The sequence below is a fragment of the Bos javanicus genome, chromosome 25 (genome assembly GCF_032452875.1).
Source record: "Bos javanicus breed banteng chromosome 25, ARS-OSU_banteng_1.0, whole genome shotgun sequence".
Classification (NCBI taxonomy): Eukaryota; Metazoa; Chordata; class Mammalia; order Artiodactyla; family Bovidae; genus Bos; species Bos javanicus.
Genome location: NC_083892.1, coordinates 26,696,723 through 26,711,398, shown reverse-complemented (window position 1 = coordinate 26,711,398; position 14,676 = coordinate 26,696,723). Strand labels below are relative to the sequence as shown.

Below are 14,676 nucleotides of genomic sequence, written 5' to 3'. Positions count from 1 at the left end.
AGGGGTTAGGAGTTTTAAAAGCTGGAGCTAAATATTTGGACCTGGCTCTTATTTGATAAGATCATCTGAAGGAAACGAATGACTAGCTTCCGACTGTATTTGAATGATGGTTATGAAGGCAGTCGCCGCCATATTCTCTTAGGGCATTTTCCGATACCTTTGTTCACTCTTGAGTCCTAGAGTGACCCACGACGCTATGATTCCTCTGTTTTGGCCGCAGCTTGGCCCCATGCGTAGCCAGATCCGGGCCGACTCAGACGCTGGGTCTAGCAGGGCAGTGCTCCTTGGCTCGGAAAAGAGAGTGGCCCTTGGATTGGGGCATCCAGGACTTGGGGACTGGAAGAATTCAAGCGCCGTACCAGCACCGTTCCGCACTTGAAGCCCAAAGCCTGGATCTCGCCGAGGAGGCTGTGAGCTGTGAAGCTTTACCGCCGCGGCCGAGTATTTCTTGGAGAAGTGAAATCTGAGGCGCAGAAGGCTCTTTACCGAAAGTGATGCAGAGACCTACGGCCACCTGGGGGCGCTCTGTGAGGGTCTTTCGTGGTCTCCTCCCTGTGCCTATTTTTGCTTGTTATTCGTCTATTCACAGCGTACCTAATTAAGCGAGTTCTTAGACGAGAGCCGCAGAAGCGGATTACTCAAACCGGGCAAAATGCCTGAAGGGGAGAGGAAAAGAGGGCGCAGTGAGCTGAAGCTTGGGGAGGGGCTGTCCTAGAGTGTCTAGGAAGCCTTTTATAATTATTTACCACGATCATATTGCTATGTCTGTGACTGCTGCTGCTGCTAAGTCGCTTCAGTCGTGTCTCTGTGCGACCCCAGAGACGGCAGCCCACCAGGCTCCCCCGTCCCTGGGATTCTCCAGGCAAGACATAGTTTTGTTTTTTTTTTTTTTAACGGCTTTATTGAGATATTATTCACACACCATATAATTCACCCGTTTAAACTGTACAATTCAATGGTTGTGGGGTTTTTTTTTTTTTTTTTTTTTGGTATATTTAGAGTTATGAAACCATCACCACAATCAACTAAGCACATTTTCATAACCCCTGAAAGAAACTCCTCAGCCATCACTCCTCATTCTCTCCTCCCTCAGCTCCTGGCAACCACTAATCTGCTTTTGGTCTCTGTAGATGTGCCTTTTCTGGACACTGCATGTAAAGGAAATGTAAAAGATTTTGTCAAATTCTTTTTGCACATCTGTTAAGATGACTCTGTGGTCTTTGTCTTTATTTTATTGACACATGATGTATTACATGAATTAATTTTCAGATGTCATGTCAACCTTGCACCCCTGGGCTAACTCCCATCCAATCATGGTATATAATCCTTTCTATAACCCCACTAGAATGACAAAAAAGAAAACAAGAAGAGGGAAAAAAAAGAAAAAAAAAAACACCTTCCTATTCCCACGGCCTCAGCCCATGATAATCACCCAACCACCATGCTACTTTGTTTCTATGAAACTGGCTACTTTAGATACTTCATGTAAGTGCAGCCATACAGTATTTATCATTTTGTGACTGCTTTATTTCACTTAGTATAATGTCCTCAAGTTTCATCCAAGTTGTAGCATGTTGCATAATTTCTTAATTTTTTAAGACTGGTTAATATTCCATTGTTTGTAAACACCACATTTTCATTATCCATTCATTGGTCCACAGATACTTGGGTTGCTACCACCTCTTGACTATTGTGGATAATGCTGCTATAAACACGTGTGTGCATAAATATCTCCTTAAGACCCTGCTTTGACTTCTTTGGAGTATATACTCAAAGTGGAGTTGCTAGGTAATAAATTCTATTTTTCAATTTCGGAGGAACTGCTATACTGTTTTTGGTGGCACAGTGGTTAAGAATCTGCCTGCCAATGTAGGAGATGCACAAGATGGGGGCTTGATCCCAGGGTCGGGAAGATCCCCTGGAATAGGAAATGGCAACCCACTCCAGTATTCTTGCTTGGAGAATTCCATGAACAGAGGAGCCTGTCGGGTTACAGTCCATGGGGTCACAACAGTTGGACACAACTGAGTGACTGAGCATAGCTAGTTCACCTCTGGACTTGATGGCTTCTTATAACCAAATCACAACTAGCTATACTAATCATTGAAATTTGTTCTCTTTTTGTTGTTTTCAAATCATGTATGCTTTGTGTCTCTCTGCTGTGCTGTGCTTAGTTGCTCAGTCGTGTTCCATTCTTTGCAACCCCATGGACTGCAGCCCATCAGGCTCCTCTGTCCATGGGGATTCTCTAGGCAAGAATACTGGAGTGGGTTGCCATGTCCTCTTCAAGCGGATCTTCCCAACCCAGGGATTGAACCCAGGTCTCCCTCATTGCAGGCAGATTCTTTCCTGACAGAGCCACAAGGGAAGCCCTGTTTCTCTGCTGTACTATAATCTTATTAGTATTACTAGCTGTATTACTTATAGCCCATCTATAAGATTGTTGCCTCTTGCATTACCTAACGTATAACCAGGCCTCCAACAGAATTAATGGTGGCTAAATGTCTTGAGGCAATTGATCATATATATATAACTCTATATTAAATAATTGTAACAGTGTGACTCTAGGTATGAAGAAGCAACAGGGGAAAACATTTCCTGGTCCTATTCCAAAAATAGCACATTGGGTGGCTGATCAATAAAATCCTCCTCTGACCTAGGAATGAAAATTCCTGGTGCCATGGGACAAATTGATCATGAAATGCCTCTTAAACCTTACTTGAATTTATGACCAAAAGGGGGCCCTGTATGGGGGGTGGGGTGGGCCCTGTATTGGGAGTTCCCTGGTGGCCAAGGGGTTAGGATTCCAGGCTCTCGCTTGTGTGGCTAGAGTTCAATCCCTGATGGCGGAACTGAGATCTCACATGCATGGCGGCGGGTGGGGGGGGGGGGTGTTGCCCCTCCCCCCCCACCAAGAGGGCGGGGCCCTATGGAGAGGGAAGATATCCTGCTATTCATGCCACAATGTTAGCATGAATAAATGAATAACGAATGAATGAATAAACCGCAAATGTTGCCCACCATCAAGCCATCAGCCACTAAAACCGCCAAGTCCCCCTGCCCCTGTCCTAAGGGGCACCCTGAGGGGAATTCAAGACAGAAAAATACAGGAAACATTCTATTCTTTAGGTACTGGGCTAGATAGTTACAATAAGTTGCACATCTAAAGAACAATTTCAACACGTTCCGATGCTCTTCCAACAGAGAAAAGCACAATATCATTAATTTGAAATGTCGGGGTTTTTTTGTGATCAGCAATAATCTTTTGATTTTATAATTACACACATATATAATGGGTATATTTCCAACACATATTTTTTGTGGAAATATTATTTCCAAAAATGTTTCCAAAATCTGTTATATATACTGGCTCCTTCCTCGGAGCAGTTCCTCAGAGCTATCGGAGAGAATATAGTCCTCAGTTAAGGTCCTTGAATAAAACTCAACTCTCAAGTTTTAGGCTGGTGCGTTTTTCTTCAGTACCACAAAATCTTTGTTCCTTCTGCTTACTAGCAAGTACCCTCTGAGTTTTTCCTCATCGGTAAAACCAGGATGATAACCATCACTTCACACAGAAGTAGCACAAAATAAGTTGAAATGTGTAATATGTTGGGCGTGGTACCTGCGCACAGGAAACACTAACATTAATCCCCTTCCCCAAAGGGCAATAAGGAACTAACTCACTATCGGAAGAGAAAGCCAGGAAAGACAACCCAGGGAAATCGCGGCCCCCGGTTGGCCAGAGTGGCTCCGTCGCTGAAATTCTTCCTTCCCTCAGCTGGGCTGCACCTCTAGGGAACAGGGGCCGTTCCTGACCCCGACGGGTTCGGCCCTTTCTGCCTCACGACTCCTGGCAGTCACCCGACCCGAGGGTCCAGCTTTTCTGCCCTTACGCTTCCGTTGGCTTCGTTCAAACAGGCCGCTTTCGGCATCACCCAATCAGAATGCTCGATCTTCGGCCGCCGCCCAATGAGCACGTGGAACGGGTGGGGGGGAAGGGCGTGAAGCCCAATCGCAGCGCCATCACACTTGAGGGCAAAGAGGTTAGGCAGCCCGCATGGCGCTCCGGTCAATAAAATCGATAGCTGGAAGCTGCCTGTGTCTCAGGCAAAGGCGGTGCAGTAGCGGCGCCGCCATTTTCCCCGAAGGCATCTTCCGGTGCCTTTCATCCAAGTTCGGGCAGGAGTTTCCTGAATAACAGCGAAAGGTTTCCGTTAGCCCCGCAGGCGGCTGATTCCGGTTCCCGCCGGGCCTCCCCAGCACGCTCCGCACGTGTCCGGCGGGGGCTCCCAAATCCCCGGCCCCTCCAGCCCCCAGGGGCCGACGCTGGGACGAGCAAGGCCGTGGTGCCAGCTTCTCGGGTCCAATGGCGCGGCCTTCGGCTCCGCTTCCCGCGCGGGGACCAGGAGAGGCCAGACCCGGCCGGAGAAGGGGAAGGAGACCGAGGGCGGTGAAGTTCGGGGACGTGGCCTTGTACTTCTCCCGGGAGGAATGGGGGTGTCTGCGGCCCGCGCAGAGGGCCCTATACCGGGACGTGATGCAGGAGACCTACGGCCACCTGGGCGCGCTCGGTGAGGCCTGGCCCAGTCTGCTTCCGCGGCCCGAAGGGATGGAGGAGCTGGGGGTGGGAGGAGGCAGGGAGTGTAGAAGTCCAGGGTCCTGGCCTGCTACCAGGTTGTCAGGGGAGGAGGACGGGGGCTGGGCAGATGATGCCACCGGGTAAATCAATCTACCCAGCATTGTGTATGAGCTGGGCCTGACTGGTTCTCCTTCCCCCAGGGTGCGCAGGTCCCAAACCAGCCCTCATCTCCTGGTTGGAACGAAATACCGATGATTGGGAAACGGCTGCCCTGGATCCACAGGAGTGCCCAAAAGGGGTAGCAGTCCAAAGAAGTGAGTGAAAAATGCCGCTGGAGGGCTTGCAGCCTCTAATGATGACTCAGTCCAGAGTATTTCGGTGCCGAGGGGTGGTAGCTATGACCCCAGCTGGAATGCTCCATTTACTGTATTTATTTTCACAACTTCAGGGTTTTTGTCTCTGTGATGGTGTCCAGTCCCTGTTGTCAATTTCTAAACTGACCACATGCAGTTGTCTGTTGTGTAAATGGATCAGTGAACTTTTAAAAAGAGTTACCACCCTCTTGGGGCTTCCCAGGTGGCTCAGTGGTAAAGAACCCACCTGCCAATGCAGGAGACCCTGGTTGGATCCCTGGGTCAGGAAGATCACCTGGAGAAGGAAATGGCTCTCCATTCCAGTATTCTTGCCTGGAGAATCCTATGGACATAGGAGCCTGGTCGGCTACGGTCCATGGAGTCGCAAAGAGTCAGACATGACTGAGCAACTAAACCTCCACCTCCACCACCCTCTTGCCTCCTTCCCAGGACTCTGCCTCCAGCCTGTTTTAAATTGGGCTCCAAGAGAGCCTGTAGGGCTTCCCCGGAAGCTCTGAAGGTAAAGAATCTGCCTGCAATGCAGGAGACCCAGGTTCAGTCCCTGGGTCAGGAAGATTCCCTGGACAAGGGCATGGCACCCCACTCCAGTATTTTTGCTTGGAGAAATCAGTGGACAGAAGAGCCTGGTGGACTGTGGTTCATGGAGTTGCAGGGTCAGACAGGACTGAGCAGCTAACACTGAGAGAGCCTATAGCTCTGAGTTTTCCAGGTGTGGATTGAAAGGATCCAATGGGGAAGAGTGGTCTGGCGTGCACTGGCCTCTTTTTGCCCTTCTGGCCGAGTGACCCTGATCAGTGCAGGAATCTTTAGCCCTTAGGATGAAGCAAGGCTCTGATTAAGGCCATTCAGGTAGAAGGAGCCCAGATCCACCTACAGGGGCAGATGCAACTCTGGGCTGGAGTTTCTTTGCCAGGTTCTCTAAGAGCAGGGATTTTTCTAAGTTCTGACATACTTCCTTGCTTAAAACTTTTCAGTTAAAAAAAAAAAAAAAAACTTTTCAGTTTTTGCCAAGGCAGTTGTCAAATGGTTGGTAGTTATATGTAAGTCAATTGGGGAATTTGGTGAAAATACACATTTCTGGACCCTATCCCAGAACTATTCATATACTTATATAGATGTGTATGTGTGTGTGTATTTTTAGTGGCCCCAGTTGATTTGGCTGTATATTTAGGTTTGGTTCTCAGAGTGTGGTCTCAGACAACCACCAGCAGCAGCAGCATCACTTGGGAGTGTATTAGAAAATGCAGAATCCCAGGCCCCACCTTAGACCTGCTGAATCCCAAACTGGGAGTAGGGCCCAGCAGTCTCTTTCATGCCTGCATGCTCAGTCGCTGAGTCATGTCCAACTCTGCGACTCCATGGACTGTAGCCCACAAAGCTACTCTGTCCATGGGATCCTCCAGACAAGAATACTGGATTCGGTTTTCATTTCCTCCTCTAAGGGATTCTTCCCAACCTGGGAATTGAACCCTCATCTCCTGAATTTCCTGCATTAGCAGGCAGCTTTACCACTGTGTCACCTGCGAAGCCCTAATGTGTTTCATTAAACCCTCCAAATGATTAGGATCACAATAAAATTTGAGAAGCATGGACTTAGAGGGCCTTATGACCTAGTTACTGCCAGATCATACCTCATTTGTTTTCATTTCCTGCCTTAAATTTAACCTCTTCAAAAATTGTTTAGTTTTTATAGTCAGCTTAATCTTTCCAAGAAACCTTCCCTGACTTCTCCAAGCTGGATTAGGGGCTTCGGTAATACCCTCCATATTCTGGAGCAGTATGTCTCACTTAGTTGGTTGTCTGTGTCACTGACACTCCTTGAAGATGGCGTTGAGTCTGATTGTTTTATAACCTGTAACACTAGTAGGAAAGAGTAGAAGCCCAGTATTTGTTAATTTCTCCTTTGTGTCCATATAGAAACCAGAAAGAAGAATGAAGAGAAGGAAGTATTCCCGCCTAAGGAGGCACCCCGAAAGGGGAAGCGTGGCCGGCGGCCCAGCAAACCCCGCCTGATTCCCCGGCAGACCTCAGGAAGTCCCATCTGCCCTGACTGTGGTTGTACCTTTCCCGATCACCCAGCCCTGCAGAGGCACAAGTGTGCCCAGAATCTGAAAAAGCCTTACCCTTGCCCAGACTGTGGACGCCGCTTTTCCTACCCGTCCCTGCTGGTCAGTCATCGGCGGGCACACTCTGGGGAGTGTCCCTACGTTTGTGACCAGTGTGGCAAGCGGTTCTCCCAGCGCAAGAACCTCTCCCAGCACCAGGTCATCCACACAGGCGAGAAGCCCTACCACTGTCCTGACTGCGGCCGCTGCTTCCGGAGGAGTCGGTCCTTGGCCAATCACCGGACCACGCACACGGGTGAAAAACCCCACCAGTGCCCCAGCTGCGGGCGTCGCTTCGCCTACCCCTCCCTGCTCGCCATCCACCAGCGCACACACACCGGAGAGAAGCCCTACCCCTGCCTGGAATGCAACCGGCGCTTCCGCCAGCGCACCGCCCTGGTCATCCACCAGCGCATCCACACGGGCGAGAAGCCCTACCCATGCCCAGACTGCGAGCGGCGCTTCTCGTCATCCTCTCGCCTGGTCAGTCACCAGCGGGTACACTCTGGGGAACGTCCCTACGCCTGTGAGCACTGCGAAGCCCGCTTCTCGCAGCGCAGCACGCTGCTCCAGCACCAGCTCTTGCACACGGGAGAGAAGCCGTACCCCTGCCCGGACTGCGGCCGCGCCTTCCGACGGAGCGGCTCCCTCGCCATCCACCGCAGTACGCACACGAAGGAGAAGGAGAAGTTGCACGCGTGTGATGACTGTGGTCGCCGATTCGCCTACCCCTCACTGCTGGCCAGTCACCGGCGCGTCCACTCGGGCGAGCGGCCCTACGCCTGCGACCTGTGCTCCAAGCGCTTTGCCCAGTGGAGCCACTTGGCTCAGCATCAGCTCCTGCACACGGGGGAGAAGCCCTTCCCCTGCCTGGAGTGTGGCCGCTGCTTCCGCCAGAGGTGGTCTCTGGCGGTCCACAAGTGTATCCCCGGCGTCCAGAACTGTGGCCCTAGATCTGCCATAGGGGCGCCTAGCCAGAAAGGCCAGGCCCTTTAGAAGGGGAGGGACTGTGTAAGTTCATTTCACTTCATGGAGGGGGCCCAGAAAAGGGAAGGAGCCCCCTGATCATACAGGTCAGAGTCAGAACTAAAACCCTGTTGCTACACAGAGCTGAAGTTTAGTGTATTCTACCATGCTGGCTGCCTTAATACCTGCGTCTAGAACAGACAGCCTCAGTGACGAGAGGGGACATTATGCAGTAAAAATTTTTCAACCTGCCCTGTCCTAAAGGACTTGTGTGTGGGGTATCAGGCTAAAGGTTCTCCCCATCTAATTTAGGGGCTGTGTTTTCTAGTTTGTGCATGCAGTCAGGAGGATCCCATTCATGGGGTGCAAGATCTTCCCCCTCCTCTGCCTCTTCTTCCTTGCTAGGTTTGAAACAAACTTGGTTTAGCCCCCTTTTGACAGTATTCCTGCCAAGTGATCTGCCCTTTAAAACCTCCCTTAATGCAGCTCTCTACCTCACAAGGCGGGTCCTTTCACTGTGGCATAGCTCTGACTTTTAGAAGGCCCTTAAGTACTACATTCTCCTTCCCTGGAAGCCTTGTCCAGAATATGTTTAAAACTTGATCTACGTGGCAGCCCTTCAGAAAACTTAATCACAGATACGTTTCCATGTTTTCAGGTTCAGTTCAGTCGCTCAGTCGTGTCTGACTCTTTGCAACCCCATGAATCGCAGCACGCCAGGCCTCCCTGTTTTCAGGTTAAATAGCATTAATTTGGTCAATCATTCCTAAAAGACAGGCTTTCAGTTCCCACACGTGATCTCTCCCCAGGCAGGTGCTGGTTTTTTGATGTCTTTTTTAAAAAGTCATACAAAATAAGCCAGCATCATAGTGTGCACTATACCCCCTTGGTCTGTACTTGTTTGAAGAGGTCTAGATTGTACTGGATTTGGAGGTGGTGACAGTGTACCAGGGCTTTATTGGGTTGCAGACACCTATATATCTAAGCTTTTTCTTTTTAAACCACGTGCTGTGAAGCTAAGTCTTCTGCATTCTGCATTTGGAAGTTTGGTTCAAGGTAGGTCTGGGACATAAGCACAGTGAGTTTTGGGAGACTGATTTTAAGGAAAAGCAGGGTGGGGGAACTGTGGTCTAGCAGCAAGAAGTAAACCAGGACCAGCTTGTACTTTATCTGGTGGATTTGAATTTCTTGGGAACTGGGTCTCGCTCCTCCCTAAGTCTCATGAGAATAAGGAGACACTAGTACAGAACCTTCTTTTGATTCCTCTGTCAGCATCTTTCATGAAATGAGGCGAGGCCATTCAGGGAAGTTAGAAAGTTAGGTAATTGAATATGAAGCAGAAGTCTAGTCATCAAGTTATGTTCATCCCTGCCTCCCTCACAGAAGCTCCATATGGCAGCAGCAACATATTTTAACCTTTGATATGCCTTCATGGCACCCATCCCTAAGTAGGTACTCAGTAAAACTTTACTGAATTAAATAAACAAGGCCTACCACTTGGCCTTGGGGAGCTGCACCAAATTGGAATTTCCAAACATGATGTATAGTCCAAACCTTGGAGTTGGTCATCCTCCTGCCCATTGCTTCTTCCCTCATTTCTTCTGCCATCAGCCCCAGGGATGTGTGGCTGGGGCAGAGTGTTTGTAATTACCTCTGTTCTGGTTTTTAGCAAGTTGAATTGTAACTGTTTCTTCTTGGATTGATGGGCTACCCCCAAAGCAGAGGTCGTATCAGATTGGGATTCATTAAAATGTCTGATGAGTGACTATGTTCCTTGTGGAATTATTGTTTATAAAATATAAATCTAGTTCCTTAACTGAGGAGACATTTTTATAGTTCTGATGGAAACCTTGCCCTTCCCTAGCAGAGACCTATTAGAATTCTGCTTCACCTTCTGTTGTAGAACTGATTCTTTTACCTACTTTTATCACCAGGCTAACCCAACTATTTCCTTTCCTAGGAATTTTAGAAATTTCTTTGGACCTCAATTGTAACTCATAAAATTTCAGAGCTGTTGGTAGGCAGTCCCAGTATGTGGTCTGTAGAGGGCTGAGATGAGACAAGTTCTTAGGTTTACCTCATCAGTCCCAGGATCCCAACTTCAGCTGGTTGATCTTCAACCAGCTATAGCCAGTGGGAGAGTTTTTGTTTTTGGCTGTGCCATATAGCTTTCGGGATCTTAATTCCCTGACCAGGAACTGAACCCATGACCCTTGCAGTGGAAGCTTGGATTCTTAATCACTGGACCGTCAGGAAAGTCCCTGTAGTCAGTTGTTGATCCCAGTATTCTTCCAAGTAATTCTCTCTTCTGCTTCTGGTAGTTAAGAGTTTGTTACTTGTGACCAAAAGAATGAACTAATCTACAATGCCATTATGGATCTATCTCCCATCTGTCTTTATGCCTATGTGTGGGCTATGAAGGAAGACAATTACAACGCTGCTGAGAGGAGCCAGCCTTTCCACTCCATCCTCAACTGAACTTTCAACATTATTGTCTTTCATAGGTCCCAAACCACTGACTGCCTTCTCTTTCACTAAGAAAACAGGGTGTCAAATAAGAACTCCCGTAACATTCCACTCTATTGTCACTCCAAAAGTTCTGTGTGATCACTTGTTCTTACTTGCTGTCAGGGGAGGCCCCTCATACAGTGTTTCCCAATACAGGTATGCCTGGATTTCCTCTACTTCTGCCCCCTCATGGACTTTGCTCCATCTATTATTCTCTAAGTTTTATAGTTTCAGAGTCTTGTTTTTTTATTAAGGTACAAACATACCTTTAAAAAAAATTCATTATTTATTTGGCTATACCAGGTTTCAGTTGTGCATGCAGGCTCTAGTTCCCTGACCAGGGATTGAACCTGGGACCCCTACACTGGGAGTGGAGTCTTGACCCCTGGACCACTGGGGAAGTCCTAGTTTCAGAATCTCTTTTCTGGAACATACATACCAACCTATAAACATACTAAAATCTGTCTTTAAAAACAATAAATTTCCCTTGGCCTCTGTCCTAATCTGTTTTCAGCTAAATTTCTTGAAACAGTAGTCTACATTCACTGTATCCACTCTGTTTATTCTTTGGCCCATTGCCATAGTATTCTAGCTACTTTGTTGAGCATCTGTGATGTGCTGTGTACTGTGTTAAGCACTTTATATACATTCCTGTCTGTAGTTCTTACAAGAACACCATAAAGCCAGTGTTAGGAAATGCTCCTCCTTGGGGCTCTCATGTCGCTACACATCTTGTTGAGTGTGCAAAAATGCAAGGCCCTGTCTTCAACAAATTCTCAGATTTGTGTCAATTCCAAAGCTGGGGCCTTTTGATAGGAGGCTGGGTCCCTGTGATGAAGGACTTTGTTACATTGGCAAAGACATGCTGTAAGTCTTCCTACTCTTTACCAAATACACCTGCACCCGTTTACCAGGGTGGCTGGGCATGGGAGAAGGAAAGTAACTAGAATTTTCAGGGTTCTAATTCTTAAGAGATCCAAATGAGAGAAATTTTATTAAATAAGAGAAAATGTTCTTCCAGAAATTAACCCTAATAGTTATGATTAATTGATTTGCAACAAAGGTGCCAAGACAATTCAAGTCTCAATCTTTTCAACAAACGGTCCTGGGACATCATAAGGAAGAAGTTGGGCCTCTAATCATATACAAAAACTAACTCAAAATGAACCCCAGAACTAAACGTAAAAGCTATAAAACTTTGAAGGAGACATAAGTATGTTTGTGATTCTGGATTGGGAAATGGTTACTAAGCTATGACACCAAAAGCACAAGTGACAAAAGAAAAAACTGATGAGCTGATCATCAAAACCAAAATTGGGGGAGCTTCCTGGTGGTCCAGTGGTCAGGACTGTAGTGCTTTCACTGCTGTGGCCTGGGCTCAGTCACGGGTTGGGGAACTAAGATCCCGTAAGCCATGCAGCACAGCCAAAACCCCAAATTTTAAAAACTACTTTGTGCTTCAAAGGACACCTTCAAGAGAGTGAAAATCCATAGACTGGGAGAAAGTATTTGCCAATCACAGATCTGAAATGGAATTTGCGTCCAGCATATATTTTGAAAACTTTTACACTGATACCAAAGACGGGCAAAGACACTACAAAAAAATTACAAATATCCTTTGTGAATATTGACATAGAAATCTTGAACAAAATATGAGCAAACCAAAGCAGTATACTAAAAGGTTTATATACCATGACCAAGTGGGTTTTATTCCTGGAATTTGAGAATGTGTCAACAGACAAAAATTAATGTGATATGTCACCTTAATAGAATGAAGGAAAAAAAACCCAAACCATCTCAATTAATGCAATAAAAGAATGACAAAATTCCACATCTTTTCACAATAAAAACACTTAATGAACAAGAAACAGAAGGAAACTATGATAAAAAACCATACATGAAAAACCCACGGCTAATAACATACTCAGTGGTGAAAGACTAAAAGTTTTTCCCCTGGAATTAGGAACAATGTCTGCTTTTGCCACTTCTAGTAAATATTATATTAGAGGTTCCAAGCAAAGCAAGTAGGCAAGAAGAAGAAATAGGCATTCAAATTAGAAAGGAAGAAGTAAGATTATCTCCATTCACTGACAACATGATCTTATATCTAGAAAACCCTAAAGATTACACACACTAAGAGCTAATAAATGAATTCAGCAAAGTTTCAAGATACAAAATCAACACACAAAAATCAGTTGCAATGAACAATCCAAAAAGATAACTCCATTTACAATAGCATAAAAAGAATACTTAGGAATAAATGTAGCCCCAAATCAAAGTCTCAGTGGTGATGAAGCTTTGAAACTAGAGACGTGGTGGTTATACAACATTGTGAATGTACTAAATGCTGCCTGATTGTACACTTTAAAATGGTTAATCATGTTTTGTCCAGGCAATACCCAGCTTGCTTCTCTTTCTCTTTTCCTCCCAACATTTTACTTTTAGAATTTTTCAGTGAACACCCATATACTCATCACCTATTTTCTACCCATTAGCATTTTACTATTCTATTCTTTATCACATAACTACCTATCTTTCTACCAGTCCGTTTTACTTTCTGATGCATTTCAAAGACATTGTCATCATCAGCACACTTCGCCCCTAAACATTTCAGCATGCATGTCATCAACTAGAGCTCAGTATCTGTTTTACATATTTTTGAGTCAAACTTACATAAAATGCACAAATTTTAAGTGTATTTTGCTGGATGTTGACAAATGCACCCATCTGTCTAACCCAACCCCCTATCAAGACACAGAACATTACCATCCTAGAAATTTCCCTCAGGCCCTTACTTAGTCAATCCCAACCACACCCCACGGGAGACAACTACTGTTATAATTTTGTCCCAACCATACATTCATTTTCCATTATATTAAACTTCATATAGTTGGTATCACAGAACATGTATTCTTTTGTCTAAGGCTTATGTCATTCAGCATGATGTCTTTGAGAACTGCTTCTCTTTTAGACCTCTAATTTTTGAATTCAGAGCTAGGAGGATGCTCCCAGACCCATTAAAAAAAGCAGAACTATACGGGCTGAGGAGAAGGCAATGGCACCCCACTCCAGTACTTTTGCCTGGAAAATCCCATGGACAGAGAAGCCTGGTGGGCTGCAGTCCATGGGGTTGCTAGAGTCGGACACGACTGAGTGACTTCCCTTTTACTTTTCACTTTCATGCATTGGAGAAGGAAATGGCAACCCACTCCAGTGTTCTTGCCTGGAGAATCCCAAGGACAGGGGAGCCTGGTGGGCTGCCATCTATGGGGTCGCACAGAGTCGGACACGACTGAAGCGACTTAGCAGGAGCAGCAGCATACGTGCTGAAATTGAGCACTTCACAAGAGATATAAAGTGAAAGAGGGAAAAAAAGCAGTGAAGTGTGATTCATATGGTACTTGTGAAAAAAAAGAAGATGTAAGCTTTTATATGCTTAAAATAACTCAGGAAGGACACAAGAAACTGGTTATAGAAATTGCCTCAAGGGATGGGAAAAACACTAGAGAACAGATTTTTTTGCTAAAAAACTGAAGCATAATATACATACAAATAAGTTCACATATCACAAGTGTACAGCTCAGTTTTCACAAACTGAATATATCTGAGTAACCAGCACTTAAAACAGGAATCAATCTGTCAGCACCCTAGAAACAAGAAAGATAATCCTCTATCACAATTTTTTAGCGGGGGATTATGCTGGGTCTTCCATGCTCTGTGGAATTTCTCTAGTTGTGGAGTATAGGGGCCACTCTCTAGCTGCCGTGCTCAGATCTCTCATTGGAGTGGCCTCCCTTGTTGCGGAGCACAGGTTTCAGGGCACACGGGCTCCAGGAGTTGCAGCTCCCGGGCTCTGGAGCACAAGCCGAATAGCTGTGGGCTTAGTTGCTCCAAGGTATGTGGGATCTTCCTGGCCCAGGGACCAAACCTGTGACTCTTGCATTGGAAGGCGGATTCTTTACACTGAGCCACCAGGAAGCCCACTTCTGTTGTTTATACTCTGGTTTTTTGGCCATGAGGCATGTGGGATCTTCTGACATTTTAACTATGTCTTGGTGTGGGTCTCTTTGTGGACATTGTGTTTGGGACTCACTGCTTTCTGGACCTGGTTGTCTGGTTTCTTTGCCAAACTAGGGAAGTTTTA

The 14,676-nt window shown here is 46.4% G+C and overlaps 1 protein-coding gene across 1 annotated transcript; it reads left to right on the top strand.

The window, feature by feature from the left end:
* The first annotated feature begins 4,366 nt into the window (after positions 1-4,366).
* On the top strand, positions 4,367-9,792 carry ZNF689 (zinc finger protein 689). Its single transcript, XM_061401681.1, has 3 exons — positions 4,367-4,571; positions 4,780-4,893; positions 6,871-9,792. The coding sequence occupies exons 1-3, from the start codon at positions 4,367-4,369 to the stop codon at positions 8,052-8,054; spliced, it is 1,503 nt and encodes a 500-aa protein (XP_061257665.1). The 3' UTR covers positions 8,055-9,792.
* The last annotated feature ends 4,884 nt before the right edge of the window (positions 9,793-14,676 follow it).